At 40.1% G+C, this 15,347-nt stretch overlaps 1 protein-coding gene across 1 annotated transcript in view; it reads left to right on the forward strand.

Annotated features, from left to right (window-relative positions):
* Positions 1 to 10,446: 10,446 nt before the first annotated feature.
* Positions 10,447 to 15,347, forward strand: part of TSPAN15 (tetraspanin 15) — a 489,817-nt gene continuing 484,916 nt past the window's right edge. Inside the window, exon 1 of the mRNA XM_044055759.1 lies at positions 10,447 to 10,706. Coding sequence (XP_043911694.1) covers positions 10,614 to 10,706 — 93 coding nt within the window. The 5' untranslated portion in view covers positions 10,447 to 10,613. The remainder of the gene's footprint in view (positions 10,707 to 15,347) is intronic.

A 15,347-nucleotide genomic window follows, 5' to 3' on the forward strand; every position in this document is an offset into this window, starting at 1 on the left:
GATTGTTGTTGAAGATTTGTGCTTTTGGTGTAATTTAATTTCAGATTGAACTTTTTACTTGTTTTTCTTGAGTTTAGAAATGCCTGCAAAACATAACTGATGGTGTTTGGACTGGCCCCACCAGATGTTATTTCAAAGGATTTTATTTACTTGCTGAATATGAGCTTGATAATTATCCTGGATGTGGAACAGTAATATAATTTATTGTACATATGCATTATGTATGTTAAATTAGCTAGTTGACCAATTCAAAGTAACCCATTTCACCAACAGCCCAGGAGCTATAGCAGAGAATGTGAAAAGTAGTACAACAGGACAGTAAGAGGATAAAAAAGTATGTATACAAAAACTATAGGAAACAGAAAGAGAACTACACAGTATTTGCCTAATAATGAAGCAATAAGATAATTGAAAGTAAATTATATTGTGGTAGAATACTGAGATTAAGCAGAGGTTAGAAATTGTTAGAAGTCGAGGTTGATGAGTTCTGCACAATTAATAGTGTTCTTGCACTGGATATGGACATTTTACAAACAGGTCTTTAGAATATAGAAAAATGATTGTGTAGAGGGATAATGTTTAGAATTTGGTTAATTTATTATTACGTTTTTGGGGAGAATGAGTGAAGAAAGCACCTTTAGTGCTTTTCCTTAGAAAGAGTCATAGTTTTTCTCTGAATTTACTGTAGAAAGATATTATGGAGTTGAACAGTGATAGGGTCCTGTTATTTAGGAGCCAGGATGTAGAAGCCATACTCAGTAGGTGAGAGTGAGTTCTTAGACCCGGCCTGTACTCAGTTAGTACTGTCAGGTAACAGGGGTAGTAGGGTCTATTTTTAGTGTCAAGTCTGTGGCTAAGTAGTGGCCAAGAGTCACTCTAAAGGGTTTTAATGACTAGGTAAAAACAAATAGGTCAGCACGAGCTTTTATGGGGAGACAGCCCACACTGCAGTGTGACACAGTGGTCATATTTTGGAGAGAGAAGCAAGAATTTGAGATGCTTTGCAGGTCTTTCAGGTTTTGTATCAAGACATATGCAAGAGGTATATTCTAGTTGTAGCTAAAGGATGTTTTTGCTAGTAGCCTTCTTCCTTCTGGGATGAAGATCTGTAAAAAAAAATTGTGGCATCCAAAACGGATAGAATTTGTTTTAGCCTCAAGTCTGATAATGTCATGTTTAAACCTGAATTTCGATTAATATCTGAGTATTGGGAAGAGATAACTCTCTCAAACTATTTGCCATAGGTTTAGAACAGTGGTTGTGGGGCTATGAAGTGGTGACAATTTACTTTATGTGGGGAGCTGAAGAATATTAGTTTTGGGAGAGTTCTCATTCTTAGTTGCTTGCAGGTGTTGGAATTACCATAGAACTGTGTTTTCATTGGTGAAAGAGCAGTGAAACACTATGTTATCACTATAAAGGATGATATCAGATGTTTTCAAGTCTAAATGTAGAGCATTATTGAAAACACTGAACAAACAGAGTAAGTGGAAGTCATCTGGAACATGAGGAATACCAGGAGGGATTTGTTATAGTAGTGACAGGAAACTATTATATATTAAATGACTTCTTTATGAGAGGTACCTGGACAATTACTTTACAGCAGACGTCTCAAAGCATAAATATGAGACAGACAGTAGTAGAAGTGTATGATTTACTACTCAAAGGCTTTGGATAAATCAACAAAAAGATTATAGTATCAGTTAGCTTATGTAGGGCTGTTTGGATGTTTTTGTTTTTTATGAAACTATGCTGATGCAAGAAAAAACAACCTTTGTTCCTGGAAATAGTATGCCTGACTGAATTTTTTATATATTTTCTGGCATTGTTTTCTGTTCTCATCTGTCCTGAAACTGCCCCCCCCCCATTCTTGTGATGTTATAGTTGGTGGCTTTGCAGTTGTCTGCCCCTACTTTAAATTTGATCTGGGACACCCCTCCCAGTCTGGTGTTCACTCTACTTAATATAAAGAAAGCATTTGAGAAGGCCAACCCACTTAGGTTCTTAACCTTGAATTTTTCTTCTGCTCCTCCTTCTTCTCTCCTTGCACTTTACTAAAAAAAAATGTGCACTTTTTTTTGCTTTTGCCTCTTCTTTAAAGTACCCAAATTGTATTTATTCTGCTTCATTTATTACTGCTTGGTAGTAGCATGATTAAATTGTAACTGTTATTCTAAGCCTTTCGGTTTAAGCACTTGAGCTTCTGACCAGTTGTTTTACATTAAGAAGGTTTGTGGTCTGCACTGTTGTGGCAGGACAGGTAGCTTACATCTTTCTAAATTGGGAATTGCTGATTGAAGGCTCAGTGTCTGTTATTCTAAAAGTGTATTAGTTCTGGTTTAAGCACTTGGGCTTCAGGCCAGTTATTTTACATTAAGAAGGTTTGTGGTCTGCACTCTTTTGGGAGGACAGGTTAGATTCTGCCCTTCTGAGCTGGGAATTTCTGGTTAAAGGATTATTGTGGTTGCTTATTTGAACTGTTTCTTTCTGAAACTGGTGCACCTTGTTTGCTGTAGCATAGACTAGATTCAGGCATGCTGAATCTAGCTTTGTTTGTATAACTTGAGCACTAATCCAGGACATCTTTTTTTTGGAGAAGGTTCCCCTGCACCCTAGTGGCAGGAGTGTGCAATTAGAACTTGTATGATCGAAAACTGCTTGAACAGGGCTCAGTTTTTAGCTTTTTATTGGTTAATTTGTTTAAATAAGTTTGCTCATTTGCTACTGTTATATATTAAAAAAAATAAACTTTATGCATCGCCGCTTAGCTAGGGTTAAACTACTCCTGGCACCATAAAGTCTGCTCTTCAAATTTTCCCTTAGAACTAGCCAGTTTTTTAGTTTTAGCACTCAAATCTGTTTCTTTGAGCTCAGCACTTGTTCAGAACTCGTTGTAAGCACTAAATAAGCTACAAATCACTACAGCACTCAACTTTCCTCACTTGTCTAGAGGAAAACAGTTTTAGTACTTAATAAATAAGCACCTATCCAGGCATGTCTAAGGGTCAGCTCCCGGTGTTTTCTCCTGTATACCTGACAAATCTGGGCATCTTGGGGCAATGCAGCAATTGCCTAATGTACACAGACAACCCTCTCCTCCTACCACCCATCACTACAACTTGTGAGAGATGCACTTATATAGCCAAACTGGAAGCAAAGCTCTCTTCATCCAAGACTGCACTAGACAGTCAAGAGGAGAAGGTAAACACTTGCACTACATCACACTCATCACATAGTCCCTCAAAACCTACACCACCAAAACACACACATACCAACACAAAACACACACCTACATTCGCTGAGGCTCTCAATAAAAATCTGCTCAAGCAACAGAGACATCCAAAGCAGACATGCATGCAACCTCCATCCCCGAACACAACCCAAATGATACATAGCCCACAAACTCAGTGTGCCACTCAACCACAGCCCATAAGGCATAACGGTGACTCTATAGTCAGGCACACTGATGTTCCACTCTCCAGGCTAAACAAGGAGAAAGTTACTGTCGGCTGCCTGTCAGGTGCCAGGATCCACCACATAACACACGCACTCAGGTCACTCCACAACAAGTGCAAATATAATTCTGTCATTGTCCATGTTGGTATGAATGACCTGAGATGTACCTCCCTGGACTACATGAAAAGAGACATGGAGGAGCTATCCGATCTTGTAGGGCAGGCAGGTATGAGCCTAGCACTGAGTAGCATCCTGCCATCACCTAGAATGATACCACAGTACAAGCACAAAATGATTGACTTCAGCAATTGGCTAAGCTTCTCGTGTCATTCTAAGGGGATCCAGTATCTATCTGCCTAGGATGACATGATTGACACACCACAATGCTTTGCCAGAGATGGCTTGCACTTGTCACCCTTGGAATTCCAGATACTGGCTAAGGCTCTTCCACACCTATAGTGCCTTTTTTAGGCAAGGTTCAAATGACAAATTCACCACTGTAACAGGTACAAGCAAGCAAAATCTGAGGGTAATGCTACTCAATGCTAGAAGTCTAAACCTCAAAATGCATTCACTTGAGGCACTCCTTAAAATGGAGAACATCGACATCTGTGCAATGACAGAGACCTGATTCAAAACTCCAGAGAGCACCCCTGCATTACCAGGCTATAATTCATACCAGCAAAAATTCTATAATTCATACCACACATTTCGGCCACCTAACCTGGACCGAAGCACTAAAGGTGGAGGCGTGTCCATATTCATTAAGGATATCCACACCTCCAGGCTAGTTGCACAGCATAATGCATCTGAGATTATCCAAGTGCAACTAACTCTGGGCAAGACTGCAGTCCAAATTGTAGCTTGCTACAGACCCCCCACCATGCCCCAGGATTCAGCTCCTCATTTCTTGATACACTAGAAAATATTAAGGTACAACCCAACACCCTAATAATGGGCGTTTTCAACTACCCCACCATTAACTGGGAAAACTACTCATGTACCAACTCTTTTGCTCAACGTTTTCTGGAATTCATAAATTCCAACGCCTTGGATCAACTTATTCATACCCCTACCAGAGGCAGCAGTATCCTAGACCTGGTCATTACCAACATGGGCGACCGGTGTTCTACACCAGAGGTCAATTCCTCATTGTTCAGATCCGACCACAAGCTAATCACCCTAGACATCCACATCCCGCCCCCACCCACCATTAGGGAAACCACCATAAAAAATTTCTCCAAAGCCAACTTCACGCTTCTTAAGACAGAAGTGGCAAACTTCACAACACCCCATGCAGACAGACAATAGAGGTACAACTGCTGAATCCTACACAAATGCACACTATAAGCACTTACACGAGTGCATGGATCATGCTATCCCTAACAGAACCAAGATGCTATCCTCCAAAAAAAGGAAGCCAATCTGGTGCTCCACTGCCATAAACAAACTCTACAACAGAAGAAAGAAACTGTTGCAAAAAAGAGTAAAATCCCATGACTGGAAGAACTCCCTGGTCAGCCTCAGTAAGAAGATGAGATCCTTCATAAAATCCTCCAAAGCTAATTATGAAAACAAAATAGCCACTGATTCTAAGACAACCACAAAGCATTCTATAGCTATGTCAAGAATCTCAATGGCAACACTCAGATCTGCTCTGAGTTACAGCACAATGGCACTAAATATACAGAACCAACTGATATTGCCAACATCCTGGCAGAAAGGTTCAGTGCTAACTTTACCCCTCCACCCCTAAAGGGCCCATCTCTATACCAGAAGAATGCAAAGTTCCTGTAATCACGGCTGCACAGGTAAAAACACGCTCTCCAAAGCCAAGAATACAGCATCCATGGGACCTGACAACAGCCCAGGCTGCATTCTACATGAACTACAGAATGAACTGCCACCCCACCTAAGCACCATGTTCAATCATAGCCTCATCTCTGGCTTTGTGCCCACTGAGTGGTCAGTTATACCACTCCACAAAGTGGGAGCCACCATGGATGATGGGAACTACTGCCCCATTAGCCTAACGAGCCTGGTCTGCAAGGCCATGGAATGTATAATCATGGAACTTATAAACAAAGACATTGGTAATCTCCAAACTCTGGACCCTACCCAGTTCAGGTTTGTAAAAGGCAGATCATGTCTCCTAAACCTGATTGACTTCTTTGAAGCAGTCATCAAAGCCACAGACGAGGGTAATGTGGTTCACTCAGCCTATCTAGATCTCGCCAAGGCTTTTGACACCATCCCCCACTCTGGAATTATAGATAAACTCATTAAACTAGGTATAAATCCCTATGTCACAAGATGGGTTGCCATCTGGCTCACTGACAGAACCCACACTGTGAAAGTAGCAGACTCCAAATCCGACTTCAGACCAGTGAAGTACTACAGAGTTCAGTCCTGGATCATCTCCTGTTTGGTATCTACTTTTCTGAAGTACAGGATAACACAGAAGGTCTTTGGCTAATGAAGTTTACAGATGACTGCAAACTAAGAGCCATAACTGAAACTCCTAATGAAGTTGACATCCTACAAAAGGGCCTCACTGAGACAGATGCCTGTGTCAAAGCCAAAGCCTCAAGCTTAATGCCAAAAAGTGCACTGTCATCCCCTTTGGTAAAAACTCTGTACCCATGAGCTACCACATAGGTGGTAGTCTACTTAACACCGAAAGTGTGATAAGAGACCTTGGGACACAAGTGGACAGTAGTCTCTCCTTTGATAATCACATTGCCACAGTAGTCAGGAAATCCTTCTACATGGCACACCTCATCACAAAAGGTTTTTCATCCAGGAAAAAAGAGGTCATTGTTCCCCCTCTACTCATCACTCATTAGACCCATTATAGAGTACAACGCCCCTTTTGGTATGTACCTCACAAGACATCTACAGCAACTGGAAAGGCCGCAGAAATACCTCACAAAGAGGATTACTGGCCTCAGACAGATGCCCTATGCAGACCGTCTCAAAAAACTCCAGCTTTACTCCATCACATATCGCCTACTCAGAGGTGATCTCTGCCTAACATACATAGCTATGTCAAACCCAGAGCTGTTGGACATGCTCCACTTAAAGAAATCCCAATCCCTCTGATCTACACGCTCTAGGGACCTAAACCTTGTCACCACAATAAACAGAACATGCTGGAGAGATAGATTCCTGTCCCAGAGACTTTCCATACTCTGGAACAAACTACCTATCTATATCAAACAAAGCTCCTCATTAGCACTCTTCAAGAAAAATCTTGATGATTGAATGGGAAATAGGAAATTCACCCCAGGGATCACCTCTGTGGCTCAGCTTGACAGGGGCACAGGAAAATAACTTTCTTGGGTGGCGAAAGCCAGGGTACATTTTTGGCTAGGCTTGTATATGCCCTAGGGCCGATAGCCTAGTACCTACCTATGAACCTATTATTTACAAGTACTTCATCATCATCAGTACAGAGAGGGGTGCAATTCCATCAATTCCTTCCACTAAAACCTGTATTTTTGACCACAATAAAATTCATTCACGTTCTCTTTGAAGGCATCTGTGGGATGTAATGAATTTGGGAGCTGATTCAATGGTTTAATAGACCCAGGTGTGTAATGCCATGTGACATTCCTGTAGGACATTAAGGTGCACCTGTGTATGGTTTACTCAAACACATATACATGTATACCACCCAGAGACATTAGAGCCACAACAGAGATACTGGACTATTTAGGGTTGGTGTAATGGTTAAGGCTGTCACCTCAAAGACTCAAGGTACAGTGTTTGAGTCTGACCTCTGATCACTGTCTGGTTATTGTTTATCCTAAAATCTGTGTTTTTTTTCTGGCAAATCAATGAGTGCTGAATTCACTAAATATTTATTTATTTTATATTTATTTACCGGGAAAGTCCGACTGGGATAAGACCCATTTTCAGCAGCGGCCCAGGAAGAAAAGCTCCACATACTGAGATTATACAAAAGTTTATACAAAAATATTATACAAAAAAATTATACAAGACATGCAGTACACCAGAAGTTAGAGTCTATGCTATTATAGCTGACATTTGTGTTATACAATCATCTGATATAATTCTTTATTGTAGTGTAGACATTGTAGTTTCTCAAAGTAACCTGAGGAAGGGTTTGTAGGGGGGGTAAATTGGATAGAAAAAGACGAGGTTAGAGATTATGTAAACATGAGAGAGAGCACAGATTATGAAGTGGTCAGGGAAAAAGAAAATGCATGACCAGAACCTAGTAAAACTAGTTAGCCTGGAGTAGTACAGCAGAACAAAGCCAGGTGTCATTAAGATAACTTTTAAGAATCTTTTTCAACTGGTCTGGTTGGTATTTGTGTTGGTTCTGACGCTGTGAGGCAGTGAGTTCCACCTTGTTGCTACATAATAAGAAAATAGCGAGTCCCCTGCATATTAGTGGATTCGGACACTTGTAGCAGAGATTTATTTGTTGAGCGAAGACTTCTATTTGGGGATGGAGAATATTTCGAAGAACAGGGTTTTTTTACAGGTTGATATATTAGTTTGTGTGCTAAGGTTACTTGGTTTTAGGATAGAAGTTATGGGAGTTCTAAACAGGAGAATTTTTAATATGAAGTTTATATACATACATATACACACATATATATATATATATATATATATATATATATATATATATATATATATATATATATCCTGACATACATTTAAGGTTCAAAGTTCACTTCCTAAAGAAAATGCATTGTAACACAAAACCTGTTAGTCTAGTAACTTCTTAAGTTTATTAGTGGAATATTTAAAATCTGTCCCTACTATTTGGCCTTTGCCCCCCCCCCCCCCAAAAAAAAAGATTTCTTGTGGCATTATAGTTTACACTGTCTTTGCACATTCTCCAACAGACACACAGTAAACATCTGGAGAGCGAAATAAGGTGTGTGGGGGGCTCCAGCTGCATTTTTACCGGGGTCCTAAATTCGGCGAAATTAAAGTGTATTAACCCACCACCGAGTTTGCGCAGGTATGGGCGGGATTAACAACGGCAATGTGTCGTGATTGACACTCAATGCTAATGTAATGGTAAATCCATAGAATTAAAAACGGAGCATTTAATAAGCACAAACACATGCTACTAATGACATTCGAGCAATCATCCCTTTCCATTAGATTAATATATAATAATAATTATGCGACAGAATAATGGAAGAAAAGGTTCCATAGACTAGCCTACCTACACAGTAAACAAATGGAAAATAGCAGCATATGACCAGAGTTTTACCCTTCAGTTGTCTTTCTCCCCACACCTAGTTAATGTAGGTATGGCCAAAATTACCCGACTGGGTGGCCTGCTTCTATGGGTACCAGTTAAAGGGCAACTGTGGTTAAAAATTGAAAACTGTGTGTATGTGTATTTATTTATTTGCTTGTATTGGTGTCTTTGGCAATGGTAATATCATTGCATCACTCTTGAACAGTTACTAGTTTTCATACCTCTCAAGTGTACCTCTTTACGAGGAACGTACCTCATTTGGGGTCTTAAAAAGTTCATGTTCCTTGAAATTTCTCAAAATTCCACATTGAAAGAGTCTGTCACACATTCAATGTTAGGAATTTTTTTAAGTGAAATCCATGGTAAATTGAAATTAATCATATTAATTCATTAAAGGGTCTTCTTTATAAGTAAAACCAGCATATTTTAACCATCCTATGACCTTCGTAGTTGAAGTTCTTAGTAAGCCATTAGTATGTGTTCCACATTTTGCCTGTTTGTTCCACATTATGAAGGCAAGTGTTTGGCAATGGAAGGTTGAGAGCTATTCTAGTTTTATTTCAATTGAAGGTGACTAGATCGGTGTAGCCTTCCATTTCTGGTACGCAGTTATGGTGCCCACAATGTATGCAGATTTTCATTTATAGGTAGTTACAGTGAAAGTGCTCGGGTTTATTACTTGCATTCAGAATATTTGGATGGGTTTTCTGTAACTTTCCCCACAGTGGCACTCTTGTTTCTGTACTCTTACACATACTCTTTTATAACTCTTTGTTTGGAAACTATTCCTACTGATAAATTTATTTAAGTTTAAGAATTGGTTAGGTAAAGGGACCTGGCCTCATTCAGCATTTATACTTCTTTTTCAGTAGTATTAGATCTTGGCATGTTAAGTACTCCTGTATGGCAAAAGTTGTGAATTTAAGTTGTCATTGAAGAAGTGAAAGTAGTATAAATGCTTCCTGATGCGGTTTTAGAGGTTGTGGGTGTCTATTTTTAGCCTAAGTTCACGAAATAAAGAAATAGGCACATGCTAAATGTATGTGTTTTCTTGTTTTTTTTTTGTGCAATAAACTTGTGTTTTGCATATCGCATATATTACCTTGTGTTACGGTGGCATCTTTCAATCAAAATCAGTCATAATGCTCGCGGGCGGGGCTTGCCACTGCGCATCTGGTGGGTTAATACACTTCAATTTCGCCCTAAATTCAAACACTCAGCTCCGAGCCACACTTGACTTAATCATAGAGGGTTTACAACTGTCTAAACAATATTTTCATTCCATATCATAACAAACTGAATTTTGAAAAAGTCCGTTTTATACTGTTTTGTACAGTACAAGCCCATCATCACCTTATTTCAATACACCACGCCTTACAAATAACCCCATCTTAAAGTGGGCTCCCACATGGAACATTTATCCGTTTACTATGTTGAATCGCATTTTTTTTAATTACTCGGAGCAGATATCCCTAACTGCACGGACCGACCCCGTGCAGTAGCTAGTGCTGGGCTAAGCTGCAAACACCAAGCTCACGCTCTACACCGTATTTACATACAGAACACCCAAAGAGCTCGAGAAACATCAAGCACGCGAAGCCCAGCCTCTATTCCAGTTCTGTTTGTGTACGGAATGCAAAGAGCTTATCAAAGTCATTCTTTTACTACCTGCTGCTGTCAATCACAAGTCCGAAAGCCAATTGGGGCCAGGCTGGACAGGGACGGGTGGGGCTTCGTCGCGGTGGGTTGAGGGACGCGGAAAGGGCGTGACGGTTAAGTGTTTCTCGAAGTACTCAGGTGTGAATTCCATCAGGTGTGACGTGGGGATTCAGGGCTGCACAACGTAAGGGATACCTGGCCGCGGAAGGCGTTGTCACTGTTGCAGCTGGTTCGGTTGGGGATCATCATGGCTGAGGACGGTGACGGTGGGCGCTGCTGTCGGCGCGTCTCCTACATGTTCCTGAAGATCATGCTGGTTTTCTACTGCACCATCTTCTGGGTAAGTGTGCTGTTGTGGGGAGCGGTAGGGGTCCTCCTCCGATTCCACTGTTGTGCCCGTGTTGGGCTGCTACGTGTCTTGTATTTGCACGAACAGGTGGCACTTTGAGCAGCGTGCCTTTACGTTTCATAGTCTGACAGAAGAGGCATTCACCCCCCCCCCCCCCATGGGGGGAATTAGAAGAACGTGTGTGGGCACAGCAGGAGGGCAGTGCTAGTTATCATCCCGTGCCCCGGGGCACTTTTTAAAATATTACCATTAGTAAATTGACTGCATAGGCGAGCGTGAAATAGCACGGATTTTCTGAAGCTAAATACGAGCAAATTAAGAAATAAAGTTCTATATCAATGCTGTTCTCCCCACAATTCCTTTTTTATTTTTGGGAGGGATTAGGGGAGGATTTAAGTTAGATGTTCTCTATTATGCGAAGCAGTATTGATACAAGGTTCATTTAAAAAAAAATTACGCTGCGTATCTTTTACCCTTTTGGTTAAGGCAGCATCTCCCAAAAGCTGTGATTATTAGCCCTCAAGTTTAGCTTAGTTTCTCTTACTTTATTGTTGCTTCTCATAAAGTCATGCCTGTTTGTCGATACATACCTTATTAATAAATAAACTTAACACATGCAAAGACTCCCTTGTACTAACAGTATAGGGACAATTATATTAAGGCATTCTGTTGTGAAAAATAAGAAAGTCCTCCTCTTTTGACCATCTGCCATGATTTTTGAAAGTCACTACTGATTTTTAAGGATCAGACATTATGAGGTATGGGTGGTATATTTGTGTGATCAGTGTACAGGGTTTAATGGAGTTGATTTCTTTTTCACACAGTGTCAGTGGCTTAACAGGTAGCACATGTGCTTTTGGTGCTGGAAGGGTGTGGGTTCACCCCAAGTGATGGGATTGCTAGTACTATCGTGCAACATAAGGGGTGCTACAGTGCCATATTTCAGATGAGTCCTTGAACCAAGGGTCCCATGTGCTTCAGTTGGTGGTAATTAAGGTGGATGTAAAAGATGCCGTGGCACCTATCAAACAGACTAAGGGGAAGTTCCAGGATGCCCTTGCAAAGTTCTCGCTAATGTTATAAATACCACATGACGTCTCCCTAGAAAGGGGGCTACTAGCCAAATAGAACTAACTCTGACAGCAACGAATAAATAAAAATATTGGCCTTGTGGGTAAGTCTGTAAATAGAACATCCGGTGATATTTCAGTTTAGTGCACACCTTCCCTTGCTGTGCTGGCAGTGGGCAGGGCGGTTGAGTGACAGCGTAATACAGTTGAGGGCACAACTGAGCAATAGTGGTATGTGCCGTCAGTGATCATTAAACCTCTAAACAAATGTTAGTACCGACCTTAAATCTCAAAGTATGTATTGTAAGAATCTGAATTTATTTGATTTGGTTTACTGTCAGGATGGTGGTATTCAATGAGTGAAAAAATTATTCTGCGTCATTTCATCAGCACTCTTCATTGATCTGTCTAAAGCCTTTGATATGGTTAACCACTCCTTACTCCTGAACACTCTTGCCATCCCTCTCTCTTAATAACAAAGCAATTCTCTGGTTCAGGTCTTGCCTTCGTAATAGACAGCAAGCAGTTCTTTGGGAGAATCAGCTTTCATCTCACCTACCTATTTCCCTGGGAGTCCCTCAAGGCTCTATTCTTGGTCCTCTCCTTTTCTCCTTATTCATAAATGACCTCCAAACTATAATTCCTCAAGCCACCTGTATACAATATGCGGATGACTCTACAATCATATGCTCTGCCGACTCTATATCCGAACTCCAATCTTTAACCCAGACAGCCTTCAGTACAGTAGAGACTTGGTTCTTGAAACGGTGTCTTCTCCTGAATGCCAAAAAGACCAAGCTTCTACTGTTCACCAGTAATACCAAGTCCCCCCCCCCTTACATTTCTCCATCCAGTCCAATAATGGTACCATTATATCCCCCGACTCTTCCACCAAACTATTAGGAGTCACAATTGATAACAACCTCACCTTTGATATTCACATTAACAATACCATTAAATCAGTTAATAAAAAACTCGGTTCCCTTTGTAGGATTAAACCATTCTTAACCCCAGCAGCCAGAACTACTATTGCCCACTCCCATCTAATTTTAACTCTTCTATATGCTGCACCCATATAAACAAATCTAAAAAAAAGTAATCTTGCTAAATTAGCCAACTCCTATAACAGTTTTGCTAGATTTGCCACAGGAAACCCATACAGAACTCACCATTGTCTTAGCCTTCACCAGCTAGACTGGCTTGAGTTAGAAAACTTACCATTGTTCATAAGATTTTTTACCAACTCAACAACACACCCATACTTAACAACCTTATTACACCCTATAGAAATCTTAACTCATTACGCTCCTCCAATAAACTCCTAGCTAGTACCTCCAAGTCTAACAACTTGGCTGGTGACTCACTGTTCTCCAACTCTGCAGGAAACCTCCTGCCATCTGACCTAACCTCTCTCCCCTCCTTTGCTCTCTTTAAACAAAGACTTAAGAATATCTTAAAACCAACTGGCTTTGCCCTTGCTGTTACCCAGACTAATTATATGTTTCTGTTTTTTATTCTCTCAAACGTCTACTGTCCACCCCCTATGTCAACTCCTCTGAAGTTGTAAATCCTGTAAACCCACTGTCCTTCCCAGGATATGATTTGTATCCTGAAGGTAGTATTACATTTCTTTATTCTAATCCTGAAGGCAGTATGATTGTTATTTCTTTTTCTTCCTCCTTTTCTCCCATTACTGTCTAACCACTTTGATATACTAACTGTCTGGATTATACTAGAGTAACCAAGGATGCGAATACTCTCTAAAAAAATATCCTGGAGTTAGCCCTACAGAGTTGTTTTACTCTAAAACTACCTGTAGTTGTACTATGTTTAAATATATTACGTCGTATAATCATCTTCACATACTTTAATTTGCAATTTGAAATTATGTCTCATATTCTTCCGTAGTTTGTAACTGTTATACCTTTCTTGAATTTTTGTAAACAATTTTTGTTTTGTTTGTGTTTATTTGTTGAGCCTTTCTCCCCGTTTTGTCTGTTGTTTGTGTGGAGCGTTTCTCCCCGGGCCTCTACTGAAAATGGAAATATTTCCAGCTAGATTAGCCCGGTTAACAAATGTAAAATAAATAAAAAAAATAAAAATAATTTGCAGTTTAGGGCCGATATCAAATTAAAATTGTTTAACCTATGTGTAAAACAGCTGCAAGCCATCATGATACTTGGGTAAAGAGATATAAAGCATAGTAGTCATTTTTCACTAATCCTTAATGAACTGCCCAAGGTAGAGGGTTACCAACACACTAAACCCTTTAGTTGCAATGTCACTTTAAGAATACAGCAGAAAAGTGACCCATCTGTTTAGGAAAATGTCAGTGTTTTGTAAAATATATGCATGTCAGCAGATCAGTTAAGGCCCATATCTGAAATGTTTATTTATTGGTCACGGTACGGGAACTCGAGCATGGTCTTTTTGGAACCTGCATAATTAGAATGTTCTCATTAAGATCATTAAATGTTTTCAAATTAAAATGACTTTTCACTCCCAGGCACTTGTACACTTTGAAAATATGTTGTTAATACTTGCAGCCTTACACTTTTAGACACATCAGTCATGTCTAGACTCCATACATATTTGAATGTCGCTGGAACCTTACTGGAAAAATCTTGTGTAGGCGTGTATGATCATTATCTTGTATATGGATGTGACTTTGGCAACACATTACAACTGATTACATTGTAATTCTCAACTGTACAGGTTTTTGCAAAGTGTTGAGGTGCTTATGTCATATTTTTGTTTTGTTCCGCCTTAAATTTGTAGATTCCTAGCGGATCATTGGGGATTGATGTTAATAGCGGACTTTTGACATACAGTAATGACATGCAATGCTTATCATACCAACATTTTAAGTTTATAAGAACAATAGTTAAAAATCTGTCCCTAATACTGGACCCTTCCCCACAAATTATTTTTGTCTTTGTCTAGATTACTTGCATTAAGAGGTATTAAGCCCAAAATGATGCAAGTTCTACTCCTTGTTCATTCCTGCTGCTTCCCTTCTTTGCAAGTCGGAAAGATTTTTCTATGATTTGCTTTAATGCATTCACTTCTGTATGTTGAACTGATATTTGTTGTCATTCTTTTAAGTGGGTGGAAACATCACAGGACTGTCCAACAGCTGGGGTGGTATGATGTAGCATAATTACCACCCCAAGGAGTGTTGTCATAAACTGAAATATAATTATCGAGCACCAAGCATTTGTTTAGTTCACTCCTTGCTGAGAATTTGAGTATCTGAGATTTGATAACTGCCCCCACTTTGAAGATATTAGCAAACTTGGCCTTCTGTACTCCCGTGATGTCAGTGTTCATGTCTGAGACGTTTATACCAAAGAGGTGGGGCACAGCACAGAGCCCTCTGGGAATGTGTTTGTGAAGTATTTCTGTCTAGATCATGTGCCATAAATGGCATGGGTTCTGTCAGATGGCCATTTACCTATCCATTAAAATTGTGTATTGTTAAAGTGAGGTTTGGAAAGTTTGTCAGTAGTCCCAATATGGGGATAGTGTTTAAGGCCTTGGTAAGGTCCAGGTAGGCAGCATA

This window comes from Protopterus annectens, chromosome 14.part0, assembly GCF_019279795.1.
Source record: "Protopterus annectens isolate FY-2018-M chromosome 14.part0, PAN1.0, whole genome shotgun sequence".
Classification (NCBI taxonomy): domain Eukaryota; kingdom Metazoa; phylum Chordata; order Ceratodontiformes; family Protopteridae; genus Protopterus; species Protopterus annectens.